Source organism: Strix aluco, unplaced genomic scaffold (assembly GCF_031877795.1).
Source record: "Strix aluco isolate bStrAlu1 unplaced genomic scaffold, bStrAlu1.hap1 HAP1_SCAFFOLD_195, whole genome shotgun sequence".
Classification (NCBI taxonomy): domain Eukaryota; kingdom Metazoa; phylum Chordata; class Aves; order Strigiformes; family Strigidae; genus Strix; species Strix aluco.
The window spans coordinates 1-24,687 of record NW_027436602.1 but is presented as its reverse complement, the minus strand read 5'-3'; the positions used below and the strand labels follow the sequence as shown (position 1 = coordinate 24,687).

Below are 24,687 nucleotides of genomic sequence, written 5' to 3'. Positions count from 1 at the left end.
GCTATAGGGTGAAGCTATAGGGGTCAGGTCTATAGGGGCTGAGCTATGGGGCTGAGCTATAGGGGTCAGGTCTATAGGGGTCGGGTCTATAGGGGCTGGGCTATAGGGTGAGGCTATAGGGCTGAGCTATAGGGGTCAGGTCTATAGGGGCTGAGCTATAGGGTGAGGCTATAGGGGTCAGGTCTATAGGAGTCAGGTCTATAGGGGTCGGGTCTATAGGGGTCAGGTCTATAGGGGCCGGGTCTATAGGGGTCAGGTCTATAGGGGTCAGGTCTATAGGGGCCGGGTCTATAGGGGTCAGGTCTATAGGGGTCAGGTCTATAGGGGCCGGGTCTATAGGGGCCGGGTCTATAGGGGTCAGGTCTATAGGGGCCGGGTCTATAGGGGCCGGGTCTATAGGGGTCAGGTCTATAGGGGTCAGGTCTATAGGGGCCGGGTCTATAGGGCCGGGTCTATAGGGGTCAGGTCTATAGGGGTTGGGTCTATAGGGGCCGGGTCTATAGGGGTCAGGTCTATAGGGGTCAGGTCTATAGGGGCTGGGTCTATAGGGGCCGGGTCTATAGGGGTCAGGTCTATAGGGGTCAGGTCTATAGGGGCCGGGTCTATAGGGGTCAGGTCTATAGGGGTCAGGTCTATAGGGGCCGGGTCTATAGGGGTCAGGTCTATAGGGGTCAGGTCTATAGGGGCCGGGTCTATAGGGGTCAGGTCTATAGGGGTCAGGTCTATAGGGGTCGGGTCTATAGGGGTCAGGTCTATAGGCCCCGGGTGGCCGCTGCCGCAGAGCATGATGGGAGCCCTGAGTCATGGGGAGCCGCCGCCGCGTCCCCCCTCGACCTTCCGGGTCGGCCGGTCCCTGTGGGCTCCCCACCCCGCCCCACCCCCGCCCGGGGGCCTATAAGAGCCAGGGGGGACCCTCCCAGTGCTCCCAGTGCTCCCAGTGCTCCCAGTACTGCACTGGAGCCGGCTGCCATCGCTGCCAGGTAGGGCCCCCCCGCCCCCAATGCCTGGGTCCCCCATGGCTGGGGGGCACTGGGGGCACTGGGGGGTGTTGGGGGGCAGAGACTGGCCCTGGACGCCCGGGGGCCCTTATCTGGGGGGCACTGGGAGGCACTGGGAGGCACTGGGAGGCACTGGGAGGATGGGGTGGGCTCTGAGTCCTGGGTCCCCATATCTGGGGGGCACTGGGGGCACTGGGGGGTACTGGGGGGCACTGGGAAAGCTGGGGGGCAGGGGATGGCCCTGGGTCCCCACATCTGGGGGGCACTGGGGGGAACTGGGAGGCACTGGGAGGCACTGGGAGGCACTGGGAAAGCTGGGGGGCAGGGGATGGCCCTGGGTCCTCACATCTGGGGGGCACTGGGGGGCACTGGGGGAACTGGGGGGCACTGGTGGTTGTTGGGGGCAGGAACTGGCCCTGGATGCCTGGGGGCCCTTATCTGGGGGGCACTGGGGGGCACTGGGAGGCACTGGGGGGCACTGGGAAGGCTGGGGGGCAGGGGATGGCCCTGGGTCCCCACATCTGGGGGGCACTGGGGGCACTGGGGGGGTCAGGGCGTCCTCCCGAGCCCCCCCTGACCCCTCTCTCCCCTCCCCCCCCAGCATGGCCGAACACCGCCCCCCCGCCCCCCCCCCCCCCAAGCCCAGCCCCCCCCCGAGCCCCAGAGCCCCCCCCCGACCCGACGACCCCGACCCCCCGACCCCCGAGATCCCCGTGGCCCCTTGGCCCCCCCTGCCCGAGTGGGACGGGGACGGGGACGGGGACAAGCCACCGCCGGGCCACGAGGGGACGTCGGGGACGTCGGGGACATCGGACAGACGCTGACCCGCGCCAGGGGGGGGTCACTGGCCCCACGGAGCCGCCACCATCTTGGGCCCCACCTTGGCCCCACGGATGTCCCCAAGAAGAGCCACCGCTGTCCTGGCCCCACAGATGTCCCCACAGATGTCCCCAAGAAGAGCCATGAGTGTCCTGGCCCCACAGATGTCCCCAAGAAGAGCCATCAGCATCCTCGCCCCAGAGATGTCCCCAAGAAGAGCCATGAGTGTCCTGGCCCCATAGATGTCCCCAGAGATGTCCCCAAGAAGGGCCACCACTGTCCTGGCCCCACAGATGTCCCCACAGATGTCCCCAAGAAGAGCCACCAGCATCCTGGACCCACAGATGTCCCCAAGAAGGGCCACCATTGTCCTGGCCCCACGGATGTCCCCAAGAAGAGCCATCAGCGTCCTGGCCCCATAGATGTCCCCACAGATGTCCCCAAGAAGGGCCACCACTGTCCTGGCCCCACAGATGTCCCCAGAGATGTCCCCAAGAAGAGCCACCAGCATCCTGGACCCACAGATGTCCCCAAGAAGGGCCACCATTGTCCTGTCCCCACCTTGGCCCCAGAGATGTCCCCAAGAAGAGCCACCGCTGTCCTGGCCCCACAGATGTCCCCAATTAAAGGCTCATCTGTCCCCACTCTTGGTGTTGCCACGGGGTGGGGGGCTGGGACCTCGTGACACGGGGCGAGGGGGGGAGGGACCCTCTGTGAGGGGACACCCGGGGTGTCCCCTCCCCGTCCCTGAGGGGGCCCGAGGGCGGTCAGAGACGAGGGACGAGGACAGGGACGATGCTGCTTCCACCTTTAATGGGGACACGGGGATGGGGACATCAGGATGGGGACACGGGGACGGGATGGGGACATGGGGACAGGATGGGGACACGGGGACAAGATGGGGACAGGAGGGGGACAATGGGATGGGGACAGAATGGGGACATCAGGGTGGGGACACTGGGAAAGGGTGGGGACATCAGGATGGGGACACGGGGTCAGGATGGGGACATGGGGACAAGATGGGGACAGGAGGGGGACAATGGGATGGGGACAAGATGGGGACACTGGGATGGGGACATGGGGACAAGAGGGACATTGGGATGGGGACACGGGGACGGGATGGGGACAATCAGGACAGGATGGGGACATGGGGACAGGATGGGGACAGGAGGGGGACAATGGGATGGGGACAGGATGGGGACATCAGGATGGGGACACTGGGAAAGGTGGGGACACTGGGATGGGGACACGGGGATGGGATGGGGACATGGGGACAGGATGGGGACACGGGGACAATGGGATGGGGACTTAGGGACAGGATGGGGATGTGGGGATGGGGACACTGGGAAAGGATGGGGACACTGGGATGGGGACACGGGGACAGGATGGGGACAATCAGGACAGGATGGGGACACGGGGACAGGATGGGGACATGGGGACAAGATGGGGACAGGAGGGGGACACTGGGATGGGGACATGGGGACAGGAGGGATATTGGGATGGGGACACTGGGACGGGATGGGGACAATCAGGACAGGATGGGGACATGGGGACAATGGGATGGGACACGGGGACAGGATGGGGACACGGTGACAGTGACACGGGGACAGGACGTCCCCCGGCGCTACGGCACCTCCCACAGCTCCTCCGAGTGTCCCCAAGCTGGAGAGGGGACACAGTGAGGTGACAGAGCCCCAGGTGTCCCCTCCCCATGTCCCCAAAGTCCCTCGTCACCCCCCATGTCCCCGTACCGTGGCTCTCGCTGTCCTCGACGTCCCTGGACGTGTCCTGGCTCATGATGTCCCCAACGTCCCCAAGGTCGGAGCACGGGGACGCTGCCCCGCTCCGGCTCTCGCCCGAGGTCCTCGGCCACCCCTGGGGCAGGGGACGTCCCTGGGGACGCGTCCCCTGGCCCAGGGGACGTTGGGACAATCCTTGGGGACGTGTCCCCAGTCCGTGGGGACGTTGAGCTGGTCCCTGAGGCCACCTCCCTGGTCCTTGGGGACATCCCCCTGGTCCTTGGGGACATCCCTCTGGTCCTTGGGGACGTGTCCCCAATCCTTGGGGACATCCCTCTGGTCCTTGGGGACATCCCCTGGTCCTTGGGACGTTGAGCTGGTCCCTGAGGCCACCTCCCTGGTCCCTGGGGACATCCCCCTGGTCCTTGGGGACATCCCTCTGGTCCTTGGGGACGTGTCCCCAATCCTTGGGGACATCCCTCAGGTCCCGGTCCCGTGTCCCACACCCCGGAGCTGCGTCCCTGCTCCGTGGGGACATTTCTCGGGTCCTTGCGGTGGCAGCTCCAAACCAGGGGGTGACCCTGATGTCCCCAAGTCCGGGGGTGGCCTTGGGGACATCGTTGTCCCCGAGGGGCCACCGGGGAGGAGGTGAAGGACCTGGAGCAGCGAGGCCAGAGCTTGTCCCAAGGCTGCTCGGGGACAGGGACGGGCTCAGCGGGTCCTGGGGGAGGTGACACGGGGAGGTGACACAGGGAGGTGACACGGGGAGGTGACACGAGCAGGGACGGGTCCCCTGGTCCCACGGACCCCCGCCCCGGTGGCCTTGTGGCCTCCTTTGTCCCTTTGTGTCCCTCCATGTCACATCTCCTGTGTCCCCCACCCCGTCCCCGTGTCCCCCAGTGTCCCCTCATGTCCCCAGTGTCCCTCATGTCCCCAGTGTCCTCCGTGTCCCCCCAGTGTCCCTCGTGTCCCCCCATGTCCCCCCTGTCCCCAGTGTCCCCCATGTCCCCCGTGTCCCCCCCATGTCCCCCCATGTCCCCCGTGTCCCCCCATGTCCCCGATGTCCCCAGTGTCCCCCCGTGTCCCCCCATGTCCCCCATGTCCTCACTGTCCTCCATGTCCCCCCATGTCCCCCCCTGTCCCCCCGTGTCCCCCCCCACAATGTCCCCAAGTGTCTCCTCACCCCCCGCCAGCAGCAGCAGCGTCCCCAGGGCCACCACGAATGTCCCCGTCACCCCCATGGTGCTGCCTGACCCCCCCCAAGTGTCCCCACTTATAGACACGGGGACAGGGACGTCCCCTGGGTGGGGACACAGCAGGTGGCCGTGCCCCGGGGTGGGGACATGGGACACGAGTGGCCCCGCGCCCTCCCCGGGCTGGGTGACAACAGCCGGTCCCCACGTCCCCAAGCCCTAGGGCGCCCCGATGTCCCCCAACCCCCCCCCCATGTCCCCAAGTGTCCCCAACCTCCCCAGTGTCCCCCAGTCCTCCCAGTCCCTCGTCAGTGTCCCCAGTGTCCCCAACCCCTCCCTGATGTCCCCAGTGTCCCCCATATCCTCACTGTCCCCAACCCCCTGATGTCCCCAACCCCTCCCCAGTGGCCCCAGTGTCCTGGTGTCCCCAAACTCTCCCCGATGTCCCCAAGTGTCCCCCATATCCCCAGTGTCCCCCAAACCCTGATGTCCCCAAACCCATCCTGGTGTCCCCAGTGTCCTGGTGTCCGCAAACCCTCCCTGATGTCCCCAACCTGTCCCCAATATCCTCAGTGTCCCCAAACTCTCCCTGGTGTCCCCAGTGTCCCCAAACTCCCTCACTGTCCCCAACCCCTGGTGTCCCCAACCCCCCCCTGATGTCCCCAGTGTCCCCAAGCTCCTTCATGTCCCCAACCCCCTGGTGTCCCCAACCCCTCCCCAGTGTCCCCAACTCCCTGGTGTCCCCAAACCCCCCCTGGTGTCCCCAGTGTCCCCCAAACTCCCTCATGTCCCCAGTGTCCCCAATATCCCCAATGTCCCCAACCCCCTGGTGTCCCCAACCCCTCCCCAGTGTCCCCAGTGTCCCCTATATCTTCATTGTCCCCAACCCCCTGATGTCCCCAAACCCTCCCTGATGTCCCCAAACCCTCCCTGGTGTCCCCAGTGTCCCCAAACTCCCTCATGTCCCCACTGTCCCCAATCCCCTGGTGTCCCCAACCCCTCCCCAGTGTCCCCAGTGTCCCCAGTGTCCCCTATATCTTCATTGTCCCCAACCCCCTGTTGTCCCCAAACCCCCCCTGGTGTCCCAGTGTCCCCAAACTCCCTCATTGTCCCAACCCCCTGATGTCCCCAAACCCTCCCTGTTGTCCCCAAACCCTCCCTGATGTCCCCAGTGTCCCAAACTCCCTCATGTCCCCACTGTCCCCAACCCCCTGATGTCCCCAACCCCTCCCCAGTGTCCCCCCAATATCCTCACTGTCCCCAACCCCTCCCCCTGTCCCCGCTGTGGGACCGAGCCCCCCCTCACCCCCACCCCCCCCCAGTGCCACCTTGGGGACAATGGTCCTTTGTCCAGGGCCACCGTCCCCACCCCAGGGACAAGCCCGGGCTGGCCGGTGGCCACCAGCCGTGACGGCCCCGCTCCCCCCCCCCCCCCGCTGCCAGGGGACACGGAGGAGGAAGGGGGGGGGACACACAAAAAAAGGGGGTTTATTGCTGTTTTTTGGGGGGGGGGGGGTGGTGACACCTCCACCCCCAGCCGCCATCTTGTCCCGCCGCAAAGGCTCATGGGAAGGATTCGGCCACCGGCACCGAGAAGGTGGCCGAGCTGATGATGAAGACTTTGACGTAATGGACGGCCTGGGGGGGGGACAGGGGGGGGTCAGGGGGGACCCCCAAGTCCATGTGCCCCCCCCAGGGGTCTGTGACCCCCCCCCAGGGGACTCGAGCATCGGGGGGCCCCCCCGTGACCCCCCCAGGTGTCCAGCCCCCCCCCCCCCCCCCCCATGACCCCCCCACCAGGGGTTTGGGACCTTCCTGTGACCCACCCCCCCTGAGGTCTGTGACCCCTCCATGACCCCCCCAGAGGTCCGTGACCCCCCCCCCAGGGACTTGGGGACCCCCTGTGACCCCCCCCAGGGGTTTGGGACTCCCCCCGAGCTCTTTGCCCCCCCCAGGGCTCTATGACACCCCCTTATGACCCCCCCCGGGACTTGGGGACCCGCTGTGACCCCCCCAGGAGTTTGGGGACCCCCTGTGACCCCCCCAGAGGCCCGTGACCCCCCTGTGACACCCCCCCCCGAGCTCTGTGACCCCCCCAGGGCTCCATGACTCCCCCTTATGACCCCCCCAAGGGTTTGGGGACCCCCTACGACCCCCCCAGAGGTCCGTGACCCCCCCAGGGCTCCATGACTCCCCCTTATGACCCCACCAAGGGTTTGGGGACCCCCTGTGACCCCCCTAAGCTCTTTGACCCCCCCAGGGGTCCGTGACCCCCCCAGGGCTCCATGACTCCCCTTACGACCCCCCTAAAGGTTTGGGGACCCCCTACGACCCCCCCAGAGGTCCGTGACCCCCCCCCCGACCCACATCGTACCGCAAAGACGCCGGCGAGGAGGAGGAGGGCGAGGAGGAGGCAGACGAGGGCGAGGAAGACGAGGGGGCAGCCGGGGGGGGGCGTCTGGGGCTGGGGGGCATCTGGGGAGGGGAGAAGGGGCGGGGTCAGCACGAGGCCACGCCCCAAGCTGGCTCTAGCCCCGCCCCCAGCCCCCTTCAACCAACCCCAGGAGGGGCAAAAGCTCGTGGCTACACCCACTGCGCCGTGGCCACGCCCCCACCCAGGCTCCGCCCCCTTTGTCGTGACCACGCCCCCAGGGCCCACACCCCACCCTCTCTGGCTCCACCCACTTCGCCATGGCCACGCCCCCTCCCCTCTGGCCCCACCCACTCACTCCTGGCCCTGCCCCCGGGGCTCAGGCCACGCCCCCCATCTTGGCTCCACCCCCCTCACCTGAGGCCCCGCCCTCCGCGGGCGCCTCAGCGCTGATGTCATCGGTGACGTCATCGCGAGGGCGGGCTCCCGGCGGGGGGAGGGCGGCGCCGTCGTCCCCGAGGCGCGAGCGGCGCGCGACGATGACGTCACGTCCGGGCGTGATGTCACCGGCGAGGCCCCTCCCGATGACGTCACCGGTGGGTTGGACTGGCGGCGGCAGCAGGGGGGGAGGGAGGGCGGCGGTGACGTCATCAGCGAGGTCACGTGGGGGCGTGACGTCACCTGGGGGGGGTCCCTCCGGCGGACAGGAAGTGACGTCATCGTGGGGGGTGACGTCAGCCTCAGCCGTGACATCAGCAGCGAGGGAGGAAACGGTGTCACCCCCGATGTCACCCCCTACGATGTCACCAGTGATGTCACCTCCGATGACGTCACCCCCAGTGATGTCACCCCCGATGTCACCCCTAATGATGTCACCAATGATGTCACCCCTGATGTCACCACTGATGTCACCCCTAATGATGTCACCCCTGATGTCACCCCCAGTGATGTCACCTCCAGTGATGTCACCCCTGATGATGTCACCAGTGTCACCCCTGATGTCACCTCCAGTGATGTCACCACTGATGTCACCGCTGTCACCCCCCATGATGTCACCGTCACCTCCAATGATGTCACCCGCAGTGATGTCACCACTGATGTCACCCCCAGTGTCACCCCCAGTGTCACTGCTGATGTCACCCCCGATGATGTCAACCCCGATGTCACCGCTGATGATGTCACCCCTGATGTCACCCCCAATGTCACCGCTGATGATGTCACCCCTGATGTCACCGCCAGGGACGTCCCCAGGGTCAGCGCCATCGCCGGGGGAAGCGGCTGTGACGTCACCGACCTCCCCAGTGACATCAGTGGTGACGTCATCGCTGGCGCCGCCCTCGTCCTCCACGGGCGGGGCCGTCACCATGATGGTGATGCCACCGGCGGTGCAGGTGGCCCCGATGTCCCCAACATCCCCCAGGGCTGTGACGTCCCCGTCCCCAAGGTCCTCGTCCCCAGAGACCGGGATGTCCCCAACGTCCCCACAGACTGTGACACCCCCATCCCCAATGTCTTTGAGGGGGGTGACACCCTTGTCCCCAGGAGCTGGGACACTCCTGTCCCCAATGTCCTTGACCCCAGAGACTGGGATGTCCCCAATGTCCCTCAAGACTGGGACATCCCTGTCCCCAACGTCCTCAAGGTCCCTCAGGGCTGTGACCTGCGTGTCCCCAAAACCCTCGACCCCGATGTCCCCTGGGCCATCGCTGTCCCCAACGTCCTTGGGAGTCGGGACATCCTTGTCCCCAACGTCCCTTAGGACCAAGACCTGGGTGTCCCCAATGTACTTGTCCCCAGGGGCTGGGACATCCCTGTCCCCAACATCCCTTGGGGTGGTGACACCCTTGTCCCCAACATCCTTGTCCCCAGGAACTAGGACATCCCTGTCCCCACTGTCCCTTGTGGTGGTGACATCTCTGTCCCCAAGAGCTGGGCCATCCCTGTCCCTGATGTCCCTTGGAGTGGTGACATCTTTGTCCCCAATGTCTCTTGGGGTGGTGACATCCTTGTCCCCAGGGGCTGGGACATCCCTGTCCCTGATGTCCCTTGGGGTGGTGACATCCCTGTCCCCAATGTCCCTTGGGGTGGTGACATCCTTGTCCCCAAGAGCTGGGCCATCCCTGTCCCTGACGTCCCTTGGGGTGGTGACATCCCTGTCCCCAATGTCCCTTGGGGTGGTGACATCCTTGTCCCCAGGGGCTGGGACATCCCTGTCCCTGATGTCCCTTGCGGTGGTGACATCTTTGTCCCCAACACCCTTGTCCCCAGGAACTGGAACATCCCTGTCCCCTACGTCCCTTGGGGTGGTGACATCCCTGTCCTCAACGTCCCTTGGGGTGGTGACATCCCTGTCCCCAGGAGTTGGGACATCCCTGTCCCCAACGTCCCTCGGGGTGGTGACATCCCTGTCCCCAGGAGTTGGGACATCCCTGTCCTCAACGTCCCTTGGGGGTGGTGACATCCCTGTCCCCAGGAGTTGGGACATCCCTGTCCCCAACGTCCCCACGGTCCCTCAGGGCTGTGACCTGTGTGTCCCCAAAGCCCTTGTCCCTGATGTCCCCTGGGACTGGGCCATCGCTGTCCCCAACGTCCTTCAGAGCCAGGACGTCCTTGTCCCCAACATCCTTGTCCCCAGGAACTGGGACATTCCTGTCCCCAGTGTCCCTTGGGGTGGTGACATCTCGGTCCCCAACATTCTTGTCCCCAGGAACTGGGACATCCCTGTCCCCAAGGTCCCTTGGGCTGGTGACATCTCTGTCCCCAACATCCCTTGGGGTGGTGACATCCTTGTCCCCAGGGGCTGGGACATCCCTGTCCCCAACATCCCTCGGGGTGGTGACATCTCTGTCCCCAACACCCTTGTCCCCAGGAACTGGGCCATCCCTGCCCCCAGGGTCCCTTGGGGTGGTGACATCCTTGTCCCCAACATCCCTTGGGGTGGTGACATCCTTGTCCCCAAGAGCTGGGACATCCCTGTCGCCACCATCCCTCAGGGTGGTGACACCGCTGTCCCCAATGTCCCTTGGGGAGGTGACACCCCTGTCCCCAGTGTCCTTGTCCAGGCCTGGCCCATCCCACTCTCCAACATCCCTCAGGGTCACGATGTCCCCAACGTCCCTTCGAGCTGTGACATCCTTGTCACCCTCCTCCCCCTCCCCAGGGGTTGCTCCGTCTCTGTCCCCAACATCCTCCGGGTTTGTGACATCCCTGTCCCCAACGTCCTCGTCACCCAGGATGGGGACATCCCCGCGCCCCACGTCACTCGTGACCGAGACGTCCTTGTCCCCGATGTCCCCGACGTCCCCGGCGTCCCCGATGTCCCCAACGTCCTCATCAGCCGGGGCGGGCGGTGACGGTGATGGTGATGCCACCGGCCCAGGGGGTGACGGTGACGGTGTCCCTGGGGACATCGGTGTCCCTCTGTCCCTTGGGGACACCTCTGGCTTGTCCCCACGGAGGTTCAGGGGTCACGGTGACGTCCCCGGGGGTGGCTGTCACCTCCCCGGGGAGGGGATGAGGGGGGACGGCGTGGGAGCAGCCCTCGGCCATGGGAAGGGACCTGGGGGGGGGGACGGGGACACAAGGGACATCACCAGGGGTGGCACGTGGACACAGGGAGGGAATGGGGGGGACCCCAGGAGGGATGGGGGGGGGACATGGAGGGGACATTGGGGACCCCAGGAGGGACAGGGGGGGGACACAGGGGACCCTGGGAGGGACAGGGGGACATGGAGGGACATTGGGGGGACACAGAGGACCCCAAAAGGGACATTAGGGGACATGGAGGGGACATAGGGGACCCTGGGAGGGACAGGGGGACATGGACGGACATTGGGGGGACACAGGGAACCCCAGAAGGGATGAGGGGACATGGGGGGACATTGGGGGGACACAGAGGACCCCAGAAAGGACGGGGGGGGACACACAGGGGACTCCAAGAAGGATGAGGGGACATGGGGGGGACAGGGGGGACCCCAGAAGGGACATTGGGGGACATGGAGGGGACACAGGGGACCCTGGGAGGGATGAGGGGACATGAGGGGACATTGGAGGGACACAGGGGACCCCCGGAAGGACAGGGGGACATGGGGGGGGACACGGGGGACCCCAGGAGGGACAGGGGGACATGGGGGGACACTGGGGGGACACAGTAGACCCCAGGGGGGTCGGGGGGGGAGGGGGGGGGACACAGGGGACCCCAGGAGGGATAGAGGGGGACACGGGGGGGACCCCAGAAGGGACATGGGACATGGAGGGGACATGGGGGACCCCAGAAAAGATGGGGGGGGGGGGGACACACAACATGGGGAGGGGACAGGGGGACCCCAAGGGACCCCAAAGGACACAGGGGACACAGGGTGGGGCCCCACGGGGGGGGGGGGGCGGTGTCCCCGTTACCTGAGATGTCTTGGGGGTCCCGGTGGCGGTTTCGGGGTCCTGGTGGCAGTTTCGGGGTGTCACCAGCTCCCGGATCCCGTCGAATCAAATCGCCCCAGTGAGGGGGGGGGGGGGGGGGGGGGGGCGGAGCTTGGACTCCTCAATCCCACCCCCCCCCCCCCATCCCTCAGCTGAGACCCAACAACTCGTGACACGTCCCCGAAGAGAAATAACGAGGCCAGGGAAGGGGGGGGGGGGGGTCATTAATGTGGTTTTTTTTTTTCTTTTTTTGTTGGTTTTTTTTTGGGGGGGGGTTAATTAAGCCCCAGGGTCCCCCCGCACCCCTGAATCCTCTTGGGGGGGGTCCAGGGCTTCCACGGCTTGGGCCAGGCGGGCAAGCTCGGCGCGGAGGATGGCAACCTGGGGAAGGAGTGGGGGGGGGGGGGCGTTAATGAGGGCAACCCCTTAATTAATGAGGTTAATGAAGCCCCCCCCGTCCCTCTATAGAGTGAAACGATGCTAATTGGCTTAACGAAGGGGCTCTACCTGCTGCTGGGAGGAGGAGGAGGAGGAGGAGGAGGAGGGGGGGGGGGGGGGCCCCCCCCGATTGGCGGAGGGTCCCCCCCAGATGTCGGGGTCCCCCCGAGGGTCTCGAGGCGCCGCTGGAGGCCGCGGAGCTGGGCCCGGGCGGCCGCCGGCTCCACCAGGCCCTGGGGGGGAAAAATGGGGTCCCCCACTATCCCACAGTGCTTTGGGGGGGGGGGTCCCCGCTATCCCATAATGCTCTGGGGGTGTCCTAAGGCGTCCAAAACTGCTGGTGCCCCCCAGGGTTCCTCCCAGCGTGGCCCCCAGTGTCCCACAATGCCCCGGGGCCCCCCCTCCAAGGCCTCCACCATCCCATTAATGCCCCTGGGGTCCCCCAGTGTCCCACAATGCCCCGGGGCCCCCCTCCAAGGCCTCCACCATCCCATAATGCCCCTGGGGTCCCCCAGTGTCCCACAATGCCCCGCGGCCCCCCTCCAAGGCCTCCAGCATCCCACAATGCCCCTGGATCCTCTCCCAAGGCCTCCAGCATCCCATAATGCTCCAGAGTCCTCCAACATCCCACAATGCCCCTGGGTCCTCTCCCAAGGCCTCCAACATCCCACAATGCCCCTGGATCCCTCCAGGTCCTCCCGCTTCCCACAATGCCCCTGGGTCCCACCTCAGGTCCCCCAACATCCCACAATGCCCCTGGGCCCCCTCCAAGGCCTCCACCATCCCATAATGCCCCTGGGGTCCCCCAGCATCCCACAATGCCCCGGGGCCCCCCTCCGAGGCCTCCACCATCCCACAATGCCCCTGGGTCCCGCCTCTGAGTCCCCCAGCATCCCACAATGCCCCTGGGTCCCACCTCAGGTCCCCCAACATCCCACAATGCCCCTGGGTCCTCTCCCAAGGCCTCCACCATCCCATAATGCCCCTGGGGTCCCCCAGCATCCCACAATGCCCCGGGGCCCCCCCTCCGAGGCCTCCACCATCCCACAATGTCCCAGGGACCCCCCCCCAGGATCCTCCAACATCCCACAATGCCCCCTGGGTTCCCCCTCCAACATCCCACAATGCCCCTGGGTCCTCCCCCCGGGTCCCCCACCGTCCCACAATGCCCCGGGGCCCCACTCACCCGCAGGCAGAGGTAGATGCGGGTGTCAGGCCCGCAGCCGCCCCCACCCCAGCCCGGCCCCGGCCCCGCCCCCGGGGGGAGGAGCTGCAGAGGCCCCCACCCCCCGCCAGGGTCTGGAGGGCGGGGGCCCAGCGCCAACAGCCAATCGTGGCGCCTCCGCCGGACACTGCACCGCCACTGCAAAGCATGCTGGGATAGCCCTGCCTCCAAACATGGCCACCCCCACCCCGCCCCCGAGGGCATGCTGGGATTGCCAGGCCGCCGGGCCTGCTCCCCTGGGGTGGGCTGGGCAATATGGCTGCCCACAGTGGGAGACGCCATCTTGGGGCACAACCAGGTGCATGCTGGGACATTTAGTCCTCAGCGACAGCCATCTTAGTGCTACCTGGCTGCCCCAGGGCATGCTGGGACAGCCCCCAGCAGCCATCTTAGGTGCCCCAGGGCATGCTGGGACAGCCCCAGCAGCCATCTTGGGTGCCTCAAAGCATGCTGGGACAGCCCCAGCAGCCATCTTGGGTGCCCCAGGGCATGCCGGGACAGCCCCGGCAGCCATCTTGGGTGCCCCAGGGCATGCCGGGACAGCCCCGGCAGCCATCTTGGGTGCTCCAGGGCATGCTGGGACAGCCTCGGCAGCCATCTTGGGTGCCCCAGAGCATGCTGGGACAGCCCCAGCAGCCATCTTGGGTGCCCCAGGGCATGCTGGGACAGCCCCAGCAGCCATCTTGGGTGCCCGAAAGCATGCTGGGACAGCCCCGGCAGCACTCTTGGGTGCCCCAGGGCATGCCGGGACAGCCCCGGCAGCCATCTTGGGTGCCCCAGGGCATGCTGGGACAGCCTCGGCAGCCATCTTGGGTGCCCCAAAGCATGCTGGGACAGCCCCGGCAGCCATCTTGGGTGCCCCAAGGCATGCTGGGACACCTAATTCCCTCACGCCCCGGCGGCCATCTTGTCCCTCCCCCTCCGCACTCACCAGGGGGGGCCGGGCAGCGCCGAGGCGGAAGGTGTCGCGCAGGGCTCGCGCCGCCCTCACCACCTCCAGCATGGCCGTCACCTTCCGCCTCCACCTTGGGGCAGCGCCAGTGCGCCTGAAGAGAACAAAAAGGGGTGTCAGGGGGGTGCGAACCCCCCTTTTTAGACCCCCCCAAAAAGGGTGGCGGCACCCACCAGGCGAGCGGCGTCGGGGAAGGGGGGCGAGGCAGAGGGTGGGGGGGCGCGGGGGGGGGCGCGGGGGGAGGCGGGTGCCAGAGCTCCTCGGCGAGGAAGGGGGGCGAAGGGGGGCGAGGAGGCGCAGCCCCAACTCGGCGCAGCTCAGCAGGGTCCGGCGCGTCGTCGCGGCGGTTTCCGGCTCCCGGAGGGTGGGTTTTGGCCGTCTCCTGCGGACGGACAGACGGACGGGTTCGGAATGGGGTCAAAACGAGGCGGTTTGGGTCAGAGGGACAGACGGACCAAGGGGAGGGGGGGGGTGGGGGTTGAGGCGGAGATGCTGGAGGGGGCGGGTGGGTGCGGACAGACGGACGCGGTCAATGGAGGTTTCCAACCAAAGGGAGGCGCCGGGGGGATGGACAGACGGACGGGGTCTGCCAAGGGAAGGGGTGGGCTCAACGTTCTGACAGACGGACGGTACGCGCTCAAGAGAGAGGATTAAGGTCAACGCTCAAGACCTGATGGATTAGGGGGGACGGACAGACGGACACCATCAACCATGGGTTGGGCTCAACCTACAGAAAGTGGGGGTGGGACGGACAGACGGACACGCTCAAGAAGACCTGATGGATTAGGTTGGACGGACAGACGGACACCATCAACCATGAGTTGGGTTCAACCTACAGAAAGTGGGGTGGGACGGACAGACGGACATGTTCAAGGAGACCTCATAGATTGGGCGGACACGGACAGACGGACACCATCAACCACGGGTTGGGTTGAACATTCAGGGAGCTGCAAGAGGTGAGGTGGGACAGACAGATTGACACCCTCAAGAGAACCCATGAAGGTCAACGCTCAAGAAGACCTGATGGATTAGGTTGGATGGACAGACGGACACCATCAACCATGGGTTGGGTTCAACCTACAAGAGGTGGGGGTGGGACGGACAGATGGACACGCTCTAGAGAACCCATGAAGGTCAACGCTCAAGGAGACTTGATGGATGAGGGGACACGGACAGACAGACACCATCAACCATGGGTTGGGCTCAACCTACAAGAGGTGGGGTGGGATGGACAGACGGACACGTTCAAGGAGACCTCATAGATTGGGCGGACACGGACAGACGGACACCATCAACCACGGGTTGGGTTGAACATTCAGGGAGCTGCAAGAGGTGAGGTGGGACAGACAGACGGACACCCTCAAGAGAACCCATGAACGTCAACGCTCAAGAAGACCTGATGGATTAGGTTGGATGGACAGACGGACACCATCAACCATGAGTTGGGTTCAACCTACAGAAAGTGGGGTGGGATGGACAGACGGACGCTCTCTAGAGAACCCATGAAGGTCAACGCTCAAGGAGACTTGATGGATGGGGGGGACACGGACAGACGGACACCATCAACCATGGGTTGGGCTCAAACTACAGAAAGTGGGGTGGGACGGACAGATGGACACGTTCAAGGAGACCTCATAGATTGGGGGGGACAGACAGATGAGACACCACCAACCATGGGTTGGGTTGAACGTTCAGAGAGCTACAAGAGGTGAGGTGGGACAGACAGATGGACACGCTCAAGAGAACACATGAAGGTCAACGCTCAAGAAGACCTGATGGATTAGGTTGGATGGACAGACGGACACCATCAACCATGGGTTGGGCTCAACCTACAAGAGGTGGGGTGGGACGGACAGATGGACACGCTCAAGAGAACCCATGAAGGTCAACGCTCAAGAAGACCTGATGGATTAGGTTGGACGGACAGACGGACACCATCACCATGAGTTGGGTTCAACCTACAAAAACTGGGTCGGGCTGGACAGATGGACACACCCAACGGGTCCCTATTGCGTTTACCACCAAGGAGGAAGATGTGAGGGGGCCGGGTGGGGGCCGGACAGACAGCCAGGACCGGGACGGGACAGACGGACGGGGAGCACCCACCAGATAAACGTCGCAGAAGCTCCTCAACCAGAAATGTTGGACGGCGGCGACGGCGCCGTGAACCTCCAAGGCCTCCATCCGCCGCTCGCACTCGCCCGCCGCCTGCGCCAAGCGGCTCAGCACCCACCGCTCCATCGGGTGCTGCGGCGCCGTCTGAGGAGGAAGAGGAGGAAGAGGAAGAAGTTCGGAAGGGGATGGACCTTCCCCAAACCTTCCTCCTGGTACCTCTTCGGGAGGTTGGGGGACAAAATGGGGTCCCAAAGCGGCTGAGAACGAATTTGAGGGCGTTCCAGATTTTGTTGCAGAAGCGGCGGTGACTCAGGAGCGCGCCCACGTCCAGGCGGATGTCGTCGCCTACGGGAAACGGGGCGGGGGGGGTTGTTGTGGGGGGGGACACACGGAGGTGGGGGTCCCCCCCAAAGTTGGGGACAAGGCCACCGGCCGGTTGGGGGTCCCCTCACCGTGGACGTTGTGGGAGCACAGGGCCATGCGGAGAGCGTCGGCGCCGCATTCGGGGATGCCGTGGGGGAACTGGCGCCTCTGCGGGGGGGACAAAGGTTTGGGGGGGACGACAGGAGAAAGATTTGGGGGGGGACAAGGGACAGATTTGGGGGGGGACAAGGACAGATTTGGGGGGGGACAAGGTCCTACTTGGCCTTCTGCGGCCACCATCAGCTCGTGGGGGTCGAGGATTTTGTGGTGGAGCTTCTCCTGGAGCTCCTACAAAACAGGAGACCCTACAATAAATAAAGGCGTTGCGGGGTGTCCCTGAGGGGTTTTTTTGGGGTCCCCCTGGGGGGGTATTGGGGTGTAGGGGGGGGGGGTGTTATTGTAGGGTCTACCTGAAGGGAGGCGCCGGCGATGACGTCCTGGGGGTCGATGACGTTGCCCAGGGATTTACTCATCTTGCGCCCGTGGGGGGTCGCGCACCAGCGAGTGTAGGAGGACCTGGGGGGGGTGAGGGGGGGGACCACACACACACAGGGGACCCCCAAATTGGGGACAGGGGACCCCCGAAGTGGGGACAGGGGTCTCAAGAAAGTAGCAGATACGGTGGAGGGAGGGAATAGGGGACACGGGGGACACTAAGGAGCCCCCAAAAGGGATGGGGACCCCTGAGAAGAGACGTGACAGCCAGGAGAAAGGGAAGAAGGGACCTTTGGGGACCCTTGGGGACATTGGGGACCCCCAAGGGACACTGGGGACCCCCGAGAAACAACATGGAACCAGGAGGAACCCCAAAAACCGAACAAGACACGTGGAGAGGGAAGAGGTTAAGGGACGTTGGGGACATGGGGGGGACCCCAAAGGGACACGGGGGACATGAGGGGAACCCTAAAGGGACATGGGGGGACATGAGGGGGACCCCAAAGGGACGCGGGGGACATGAGGGGGACCCCAAAGGAACACGGGGGGACATCTGGGGGACCCCAAAGGGACATGGGGGACATCTGGGGACCCCAAAGGGACACAGGGGACATGAGGGGGACCCCAAAGGGACACAGACGACACTGGGGGGACCCCAAAGGGACACGGGGGGACATGAAGGGGACCCCAAAGGGACACGGGGGACATGAGGGGGGACCCCAAGGAGCCCCCAAAAGGGACGGGGGGGCCCAAGAAGGAACGTGACACCCAGAGGAAAGGTAATAGGGGACCCTTGGGGACATCAAAGAGCCCCAAAAAGGGATGGGGACCCCTGAGAAGAGACGTGACAGCCAGGAGAAAGGGAAAAAGGGACTTTTGGGGACACTGGGGACCCTTGGGGACATTGGGGACCCCCAAGGGACACTGGGGACCCCAAGAAACAACATGGAACCAGGAGGAACCCCAAAACCGAACAAGACACGTGGAGAGGGAAGAGGTTAAGGGACGTTGGGGACATGGGGGGGACCCCAAAGGGACACGGGGGACATCTGGGGGACCCCAAAGGGACACGGGGGACATGAGGTGGGACCCAAAGGGGACACGGGGGACATGAGAGGGACCCCAGAGGGACACGGGGGACATCTGGGGACCCCAAAGGGACATGGGGGACATCTGGGGACCCCAAAGGGACACTGGGACATCAGGGGGACCCCAAAGGGACACGGGGGACATCTGGGGACCACAAAGGGACGCGGGGGACATCGGGGGGACCCCAAAGGGACGCGGGGGGACATCGGGGGGACACCCCAGGGGTACCTGGGAGAAGGGCAAGCGCCCGGGTGAGCTGCTGGCCCAGCATGACCATCCGGGCCACCCAGAAAAAAAGGAGGTCGCTGCCCGTCTCCAACACGTTTGTGGGGTAAAAACCGCTGCAAATCGGGGGTCTGGGGACAAAGTGGGGGTGCCGTGGGGGTGGGGGACATTGTCCTGTGTCCCCCCCAACGTGTCCCCTGGGTCCCCCCCCAAACTCACCTCTTCGGGCCACCCCAGGGCGGGCGAAGGGGAAGAGCGCGGAGGAGAACCAAGTGTCCAGGACATCGGGGTCTGTGGGGATGGGGGGGGTTAAGGGGGGACCCCAAAAGCTCTCAGAGCCTGGGTGGGGGGTTTGGGGGTGCCCCGGAAGGTCTCTGGGTGTTGGGGGGGGGTGGCAAAGGGTGCTTGGGGGGCATTTTGGGGGTGCTGGAGGCGGGCAGGGGGCTGATGGGGGTGTGTCGGGGGGCTGCTGGGGAGATGGGGGGGGAGTTTGGGGTGCTGGGGGGGGGGTTGGGGTGCTGGAAGACAATTTTAGGGTGTCAGAGAATGATTTTAGGGTGCTGGGAGGGGATTTTGGGGGTGCCAGAGCACTGCTGGGGGTGCTGGAGGGATCCAGAGAGAGTTTTGGGGGTGCAAAAAGATTTTTGAAAGGCAAAAAGACTTTTTAAGGGGCTGGGAGGGATTTTGGGGTGTCCAGGGGCACACAGGGACCCCGGGGGGGGGGTTGTTGGGGTGCCCAGGGGGACGCCAGGGGGGGATTTTGGGGTGCCCAGAGGAACACAGGGACCCGGGGGGGGATTTTGGGGGTGCCCAGGGGAACACGGGGACCCCGGGGGGGGGATTTTGGGGTGCCCAGGGGAACACGGGGACCCCGGGGGGGGATTTTTGGGGTGCCCAGGGGAACACGGGGACCCCGGGGGGGGATTTTTGGGGTGCCCAGGGGAACACGGGGACCCCGGGGGGGGATTTTGGGGTGCCCAGGGGAACACGGGGACCCCGGGGGGGGATTTTTGGGGTGTGCCCAGGGGAACACGGGGACCCCGGGGGGGGATTTTGGGGGTGCCCAGGGGACCCCGGGGCGGATTTTGGGGGCACCCAGGGGAACATGGGGGACCCCGGGGGGATTTTTGGGGTGCCCAGGGGGACCCCGGGGCGGATTTTGGGGCGCCCAGGGAAACATGGGGACTCCGAGGGGGGGATTTTGGGTGTGCCCAGGGGGAACACGGGGACCCTGGGGGGGGTTTGGGGTGCCCAGGGGGACCCCAGGGCGGATTTTGGGGTGCTCAGGGGAACACGGGGACCCTGGGGGGGATTTTGGGGTGCCCAGGGGAACACGGGGCGGATTTTGGGGGTGCCCAGGGGAACATGGGGACCCTGGGAGGGATTTTGGGGTGCCCAGGGGACCCCGGGGGGGATTTTGGGGTGCCCAGGGGACGCTGGGGGGGTTTTTGGGGTGCCCAGGGGACCCCGGGGGGGATTTTGGGGTGCCCCCCACCCCTCTTTTCCTCACCCTGCTGCAGCTCCAGCGCCTCGGGGGGGCAGCGCAGGGTGCGGGGCGGCGGCTGCGCGCGCCTCGGCCTCGCTGGCGCCCCACGACCCAGAAGTTTTCGGGTGTGCTCGGGGGGGGGGACCCCACGTGTGGGGGGAACCCCCACCCGGTACGCCGGCACCCGGTGACCCCCACCACAGCTGCCGCGACAGGCACCAGTCCCTGGGGGGGGGGGGGGGGGGGGTGTGTGTCAAATATGGGGGGGCCCAGGCACTCGGGGACCCCCCCCCTAAACACCTGGGAGGCCCCTCCTGGACACTGGGATCCCCCCCCCCCCCCGATGCCTGGGGGGGTCCCCTCAAATCCTGGGGGTCCCCCCAAATGCCTGAGGGTCCCCCTCTGACAACCTGGGGGTACCTCTGGATGTCGGGGTCCCCCCCAAATGCCTTGGGATCACCCCTGGACACCTTGGTGCCCCCCCCCCCCCCAAATTTCTGGGTGGTCTCCTCTCTAACACCTGGGGGGTACCCCCAGACACCTGGGTCCCCCCAAAATACGTGGGGGTCCCCCCCCTGAATGCCCTGGGGGTCCCCATCAGACACCTGGGGGGTCTCCAGGGATACCGGGGGTCCCCCCCCAAACACCCTGGGGGGTCCCCACCTGAATGCCTGTGTCCCCCTCAAATGCTTGGGGGTCCCCCCAAATGCCCGTCGTCGTCCCCCCCCCAATGCCTGGGGGGTCCCCCTAGATGCCTGTGACCCCCTCAAATGTCTGGGGGGTCCCCTGGGGGACACTTCAGGGTCCCCCCAAATGCCTGTGTCCCCCCCCTCAAATGCCTGGGGGTCCCCCCCAAAAGCCTGGGGGTCCCCCCAGCAGATGTCTGTGACCCCCTCAAATATCTGGGGATCCCCTGGGGACACTTTGGGGGTCCCCCCCCAGATCCCTGTGTCCCCCCCCCAAAAGCCTGGGGGTCCCCCCCAGATGTCCTGTGTCCCCCCCCAAAAGCCTGGGGGTCCCCCACCAGATGTCTGTGACCCCCTCAAATGTCTGGGGATCCCCTGGGGACACTTTGGGGTCCCCCCCAGATCCCTGTGTCCCCCCCCCAAAAGCCTGGGGGTGCCCCTGGACACCTGGGTCCCCCCCAAATGCCTCGGGGTCCCCCATCAGACACCTGGGGGTCCCCCCCAGATGTCTGTGTCCCCCCTCAAATGTTTGGGGGGTCCCCCCAAATGCCTGTGTCCCCCCCTCAAATGCCTGGGGTGTCCCCCCCAAAAGCCTGGGGGTCCCCCAGCAGATGCCTGTGACCCCCCTCAAATGTCTGGGGGTCCCCTGGGGACACTTCAGGGTCCCCCCCAAATGCCTGTGTCCCCCCACCCAAATGCCTGTATCCCCCCCCCCCGATGTCTGTGTGCCCCCGCCCAAATGCCTGGGGGGTCCCCCAGCAGATGTCTGTTGACCCCCTCAAATGTCTGGGGATCCCCTGGGGACACTTTGGGGTTCCCCCCCAGATCCCTGTGTCCCCCCCCCAAAAAGCCTGGGGGTCCCCCTGGACACCTGGGTCCCCCCCCAAATGCCTGGGGGTCCCCCCCAGATGTCTGTGTCCCCCCCCAAAAGCCTGGGGGTCCCCCACCAGATGTCTGTGACCCCCCTCAAATGTCTGGGGGTCCCCTGGGGGACACTTCGGGGTCCCCCCCAGATGCCTGTGTCCCCCCCAAAAGCCTGGGGGTCCCCCTGGATGCCTGGGTCCCCCCCAAGTGCCTCGGGGTCCCCATCAGACACCTGGGGGGGTCCCCAGGGACACCTGGGGGGGTCCCCCAAATACCCCTGGCCCCCCCCTGCCCCTCACCCCACATTGTCCATCCACGTTTTCCAGTTCTTCTCGTGAAATTTGGGGACAAGTTGGAGCCGCCCCGATGTCACCGCCTGGATGGGGGGGAGGGACGGGAGTGTCACAGACCCTGGGGTGGGGGGGTGTCCCCTCCCCGTGTCCCCCTCCCCGTGTCCCTGTCACCTCCCGGGCGCGCTGGGCCATCTCCTGGCACCGCAGGAACCACTGACTCTTCAAAAGGTACTCGACGACGTCCCCCGAGCTGGCTGCGGGGACATCGGGGGTCACCTCGGTCCCCCGAGGGGGTGACACGTGTGTCCTTTGGGGGGGGGGGGGGGGGGGGGGGGGACGGGGACACAGGGCGGGTACCTGCAGAGCGGCAGCGTCATGGCGTGGTCCTGGGTGCCCCGGTACAGCCCCCGCTGGGCCAGCGCGGCCACCACCTGCTCCCGCGCCAGGAAGCGATGGACACCCTGGGGACACGGGGACAGAGCTGGGGAGGGGACAGCGGGGACACTGGGAAGGGACATGGGACAGAGGTGGGGACGGGGGGACACTGGGAAGGGACAAGGGACAGAGAAAACACAAGCGAGTGGCTGGGGACAGAGCTGGGGACAGGGGGACACAGGTGGGGACACAGGGACTGAGGGGACACTGGGAAGGGACAAGGGACAGAGGAGGGAACGGGGGGGACATTGGGAAGGGACACAGGACAGACGTGGGGACACTGGGAAGGGACAGGGGGGACACTGGGACAGACGTGGGGATGTGAGGACACTGGGAAGGGACACAGGACAGAAGTGGGGACAGGGGGGGACACTGGGAAGGGACAGGGGGAGACACTGGGAAAGGGACAAGGGACAGACGTGGGGACACTGGGAAGGGACAAGGGACAGAGATGGGGATGTGAGGACACTGGGAAAAGGACATGGGACAGAGCTGGGGACAGGGGGGACACTGGGAAGTGACAAGGGACAGAGGTGGGGACGTGGGGACACTGGGAAGGGACATGAGACAGAAATGGGGACAGAGGGGGACACTGGGAAGGGGATGAGGGACAGAGCTGGGGGACACTGGGAAGGGACACGAGACAGAGGTTGGTGACGGGGGGGACACTGGGAGGGGACAAGGGACAGAGGTGGGGACAGGGGGACACAGGGACTGAGGGGACACTGGGAAGGGACAGGGGACAGAGCTGGGGATGGGGGGGTACTGGGAGGGGACAAGGGGGACACTGGGAGGGGACAGAGGACAGAGATGGGGATGTGGGGACTGAGGGGACTACTGGGAGGGGACAGGTGACAGAGCTGGGGACACTGGGAGGGGACAGGGGACAGAGTGGGGGACATGGGGACAGAGGGAACACGGGGAGGTGACAGAGATGGGGACGTGGGGACTGTGGGGGACACCGGGAAGTGGCTGGGGACAGGGGGACACCGATGGGGACAACGGGGACAGAGAGGACACTGGGAGGGGACAGGGGACAGAGCTGGGGACAGAGGGGACCCGCGGGGGCCGTACCTGGAGCCACCCCCCCCCAGGGGGACACATGGTGCCAATCGTCCCCGATGACCCCCAGCAGGGGCAGCCCGTGGGCCCGGGCCAGCGCCAGGTCGGGGGGGCTGTGCCCCGGGGTCACCTTCACCCGCCCCTGCGGGGACAGGGACACGCTGCCACCCCCGGGCACACCCCCCCGGCACCCCCCAGTGTCCCCGTGGTCCCTCCTGTCACCCCCCCAGTGTCCCCGTGGGCCCCTCCGTCACCCCCCAGTGTCCCCATGGGCCCCCCTGTCACCCCCGAGTGTCCCCATGGTCCCTCCTGTCACCCCCCCCCCCCCCCCACTTTACCATTCTTCTACCCAAACCAGTCTCTGTCTCCCCCTTACTGCTCCCAGTTTCTCACCCCCACATCTCTCCCAGTCCCCTTACTGGTCCCAGTTTCTCACCCCACTTCTCTCCCAGTCCTCTTACTGGTCCCACTGCCCCCTTCCCAGTACAGATCCCAGTCCTGTCCCCATACTGGTCCCAGTTTCCCACCCCACATCTCTCCCAGTCCCCTTACTGGTCCCAGTTTCTCACCCCACATCTCTCCCAGTCCCCTTACTGGTCCCAGTTTCTCACCCCACATCTCTCCCAGTCCCCTTACTGGTCCCAGTTTCTCTCCCCACATCTCTCCCAGTCCCCTTACTGCTCCCAGTTTCTCACCCCACTTCTCTCCCAGTCCCCTTACTGGTCCCAGTTTCTCACCCCACATCTCTCCCAGTCCCCTTACTGGTCCCAGTTTCTCACTCCACATCTCTCCCAGTCCCCTTACTGGTCCCCAGTTTTCTCTCCCCACATCTCTCCCAGTCCCCTTACTGGTCCCAGTTTCTCACCCCACTTCTCTCCCAGTCCTCTTACTGGTCCCAGTGCCTCCCTCTCCCAGTACAGATCCCAGTCCTGTCCCCATACTGGTCCCAGTTTCCCACCCCACATCTCTCCCAGTCCCCTTACTGGTCCCAGTTTCTCACCCCACATCTCTCCCAGTCCCCTTACTGCTCCCAGTGCCCCCCTCCCCCAGCCCAGCTCCCAGTCCCGCCCCCATACTGGTCCCAGTACCGGTGCCGCGGGCGGGCTCCACCGCGGGGTCGGTGATGACGGGCAGCAGCTGCCCCGTGAAGGGGTGACGGACGTGGCGGCCATGGAGGTGCTGAGCGAAGGGGCGGGGGGGGGGGGTCAAGCTTAAGCCACGCCCCCTCCCCAGCCAGGCCACGCCCCTCCAGGACAGGCCACGCCCCTTTAAGGGCGGTGCTAAGCCCTGACATCACGCCCTGCTGACCAATCCCTGCCAAACTCCAGAGGAAAAAAAAGGCTCAAGCCCCGCCCCCTTCCATTGGCTCCACCCCCAGCAACGAGACCACGCCCCCTTTATCCCCAAAGCCCCACCCCTTTCA

At 65.8% G+C, this 24,687-nt stretch overlaps 3 protein-coding genes across 3 annotated transcripts; 1 reads left to right on the top strand and 2 right to left on the bottom strand.

The window, feature by feature from the left end:
• The first annotated feature begins 4,558 nt into the window (after positions 1-4,558).
• On the top strand, positions 4,559-5,643 carry ACTMAP (actin maturation protease). Its single transcript, XM_074814047.1, has 2 exons — positions 4,559-4,627; positions 5,545-5,643. The coding sequence occupies exons 1-2, from the start codon at positions 4,559-4,561 to the stop codon at positions 5,641-5,643; spliced, it is 168 nt and encodes a 55-aa protein (XP_074670148.1).
• A 573-nt stretch (positions 5,644-6,216) lies between these two features.
• Positions 6,217-9,732, bottom strand: LOC141919048 (uncharacterized). Its single transcript, XM_074814046.1, has 5 exons — positions 8,354-9,732; positions 7,970-8,074; positions 7,538-7,939; positions 7,124-7,224; positions 6,217-6,387 (listed from the first exon to the last, which is right to left on the bottom strand). The coding sequence occupies exons 1-5, from the start codon at positions 9,603-9,605 to the stop codon at positions 6,313-6,315; spliced, it is 1,935 nt and encodes a 644-aa protein (XP_074670147.1). The 5' UTR covers positions 9,606-9,732; the 3' UTR covers positions 6,217-6,312.
• Positions 9,733-11,756: 2,024 nt separating this feature from the next.
• Positions 11,757-24,443, bottom strand: LOC141919047 (valine--tRNA ligase, mitochondrial-like; the record flags this gene model as incomplete). Its single annotated transcript, XM_074814045.1, is given in 31 exon segments — positions 11,757-11,917; positions 12,044-12,207; positions 13,161-14,217; positions 14,219-14,245; positions 14,330-14,425; positions 14,428-14,533; positions 14,883-14,983; positions 15,255-15,359; positions 15,530-15,604; positions 15,894-15,980; positions 16,258-16,410; positions 16,483-16,521; positions 16,523-16,611; positions 16,719-16,797; positions 16,909-16,977; positions 17,100-17,177; positions 17,179-17,205; positions 18,442-18,462; positions 18,464-18,550; positions 18,552-18,569; positions 18,658-18,678; positions 18,680-18,729; positions 19,534-19,812; positions 19,949-20,117; positions 20,119-20,149; positions 21,774-21,850; positions 21,939-22,017; positions 22,125-22,228; positions 23,277-23,312; positions 23,314-23,401; positions 24,349-24,443. Coding segments are annotated over 29 exon segments (3,318 nt in total), but the record flags the coding sequence as incomplete, so codon positions are not given.
• Between the last annotated feature and the right edge of the window lie 244 nt (positions 24,444-24,687).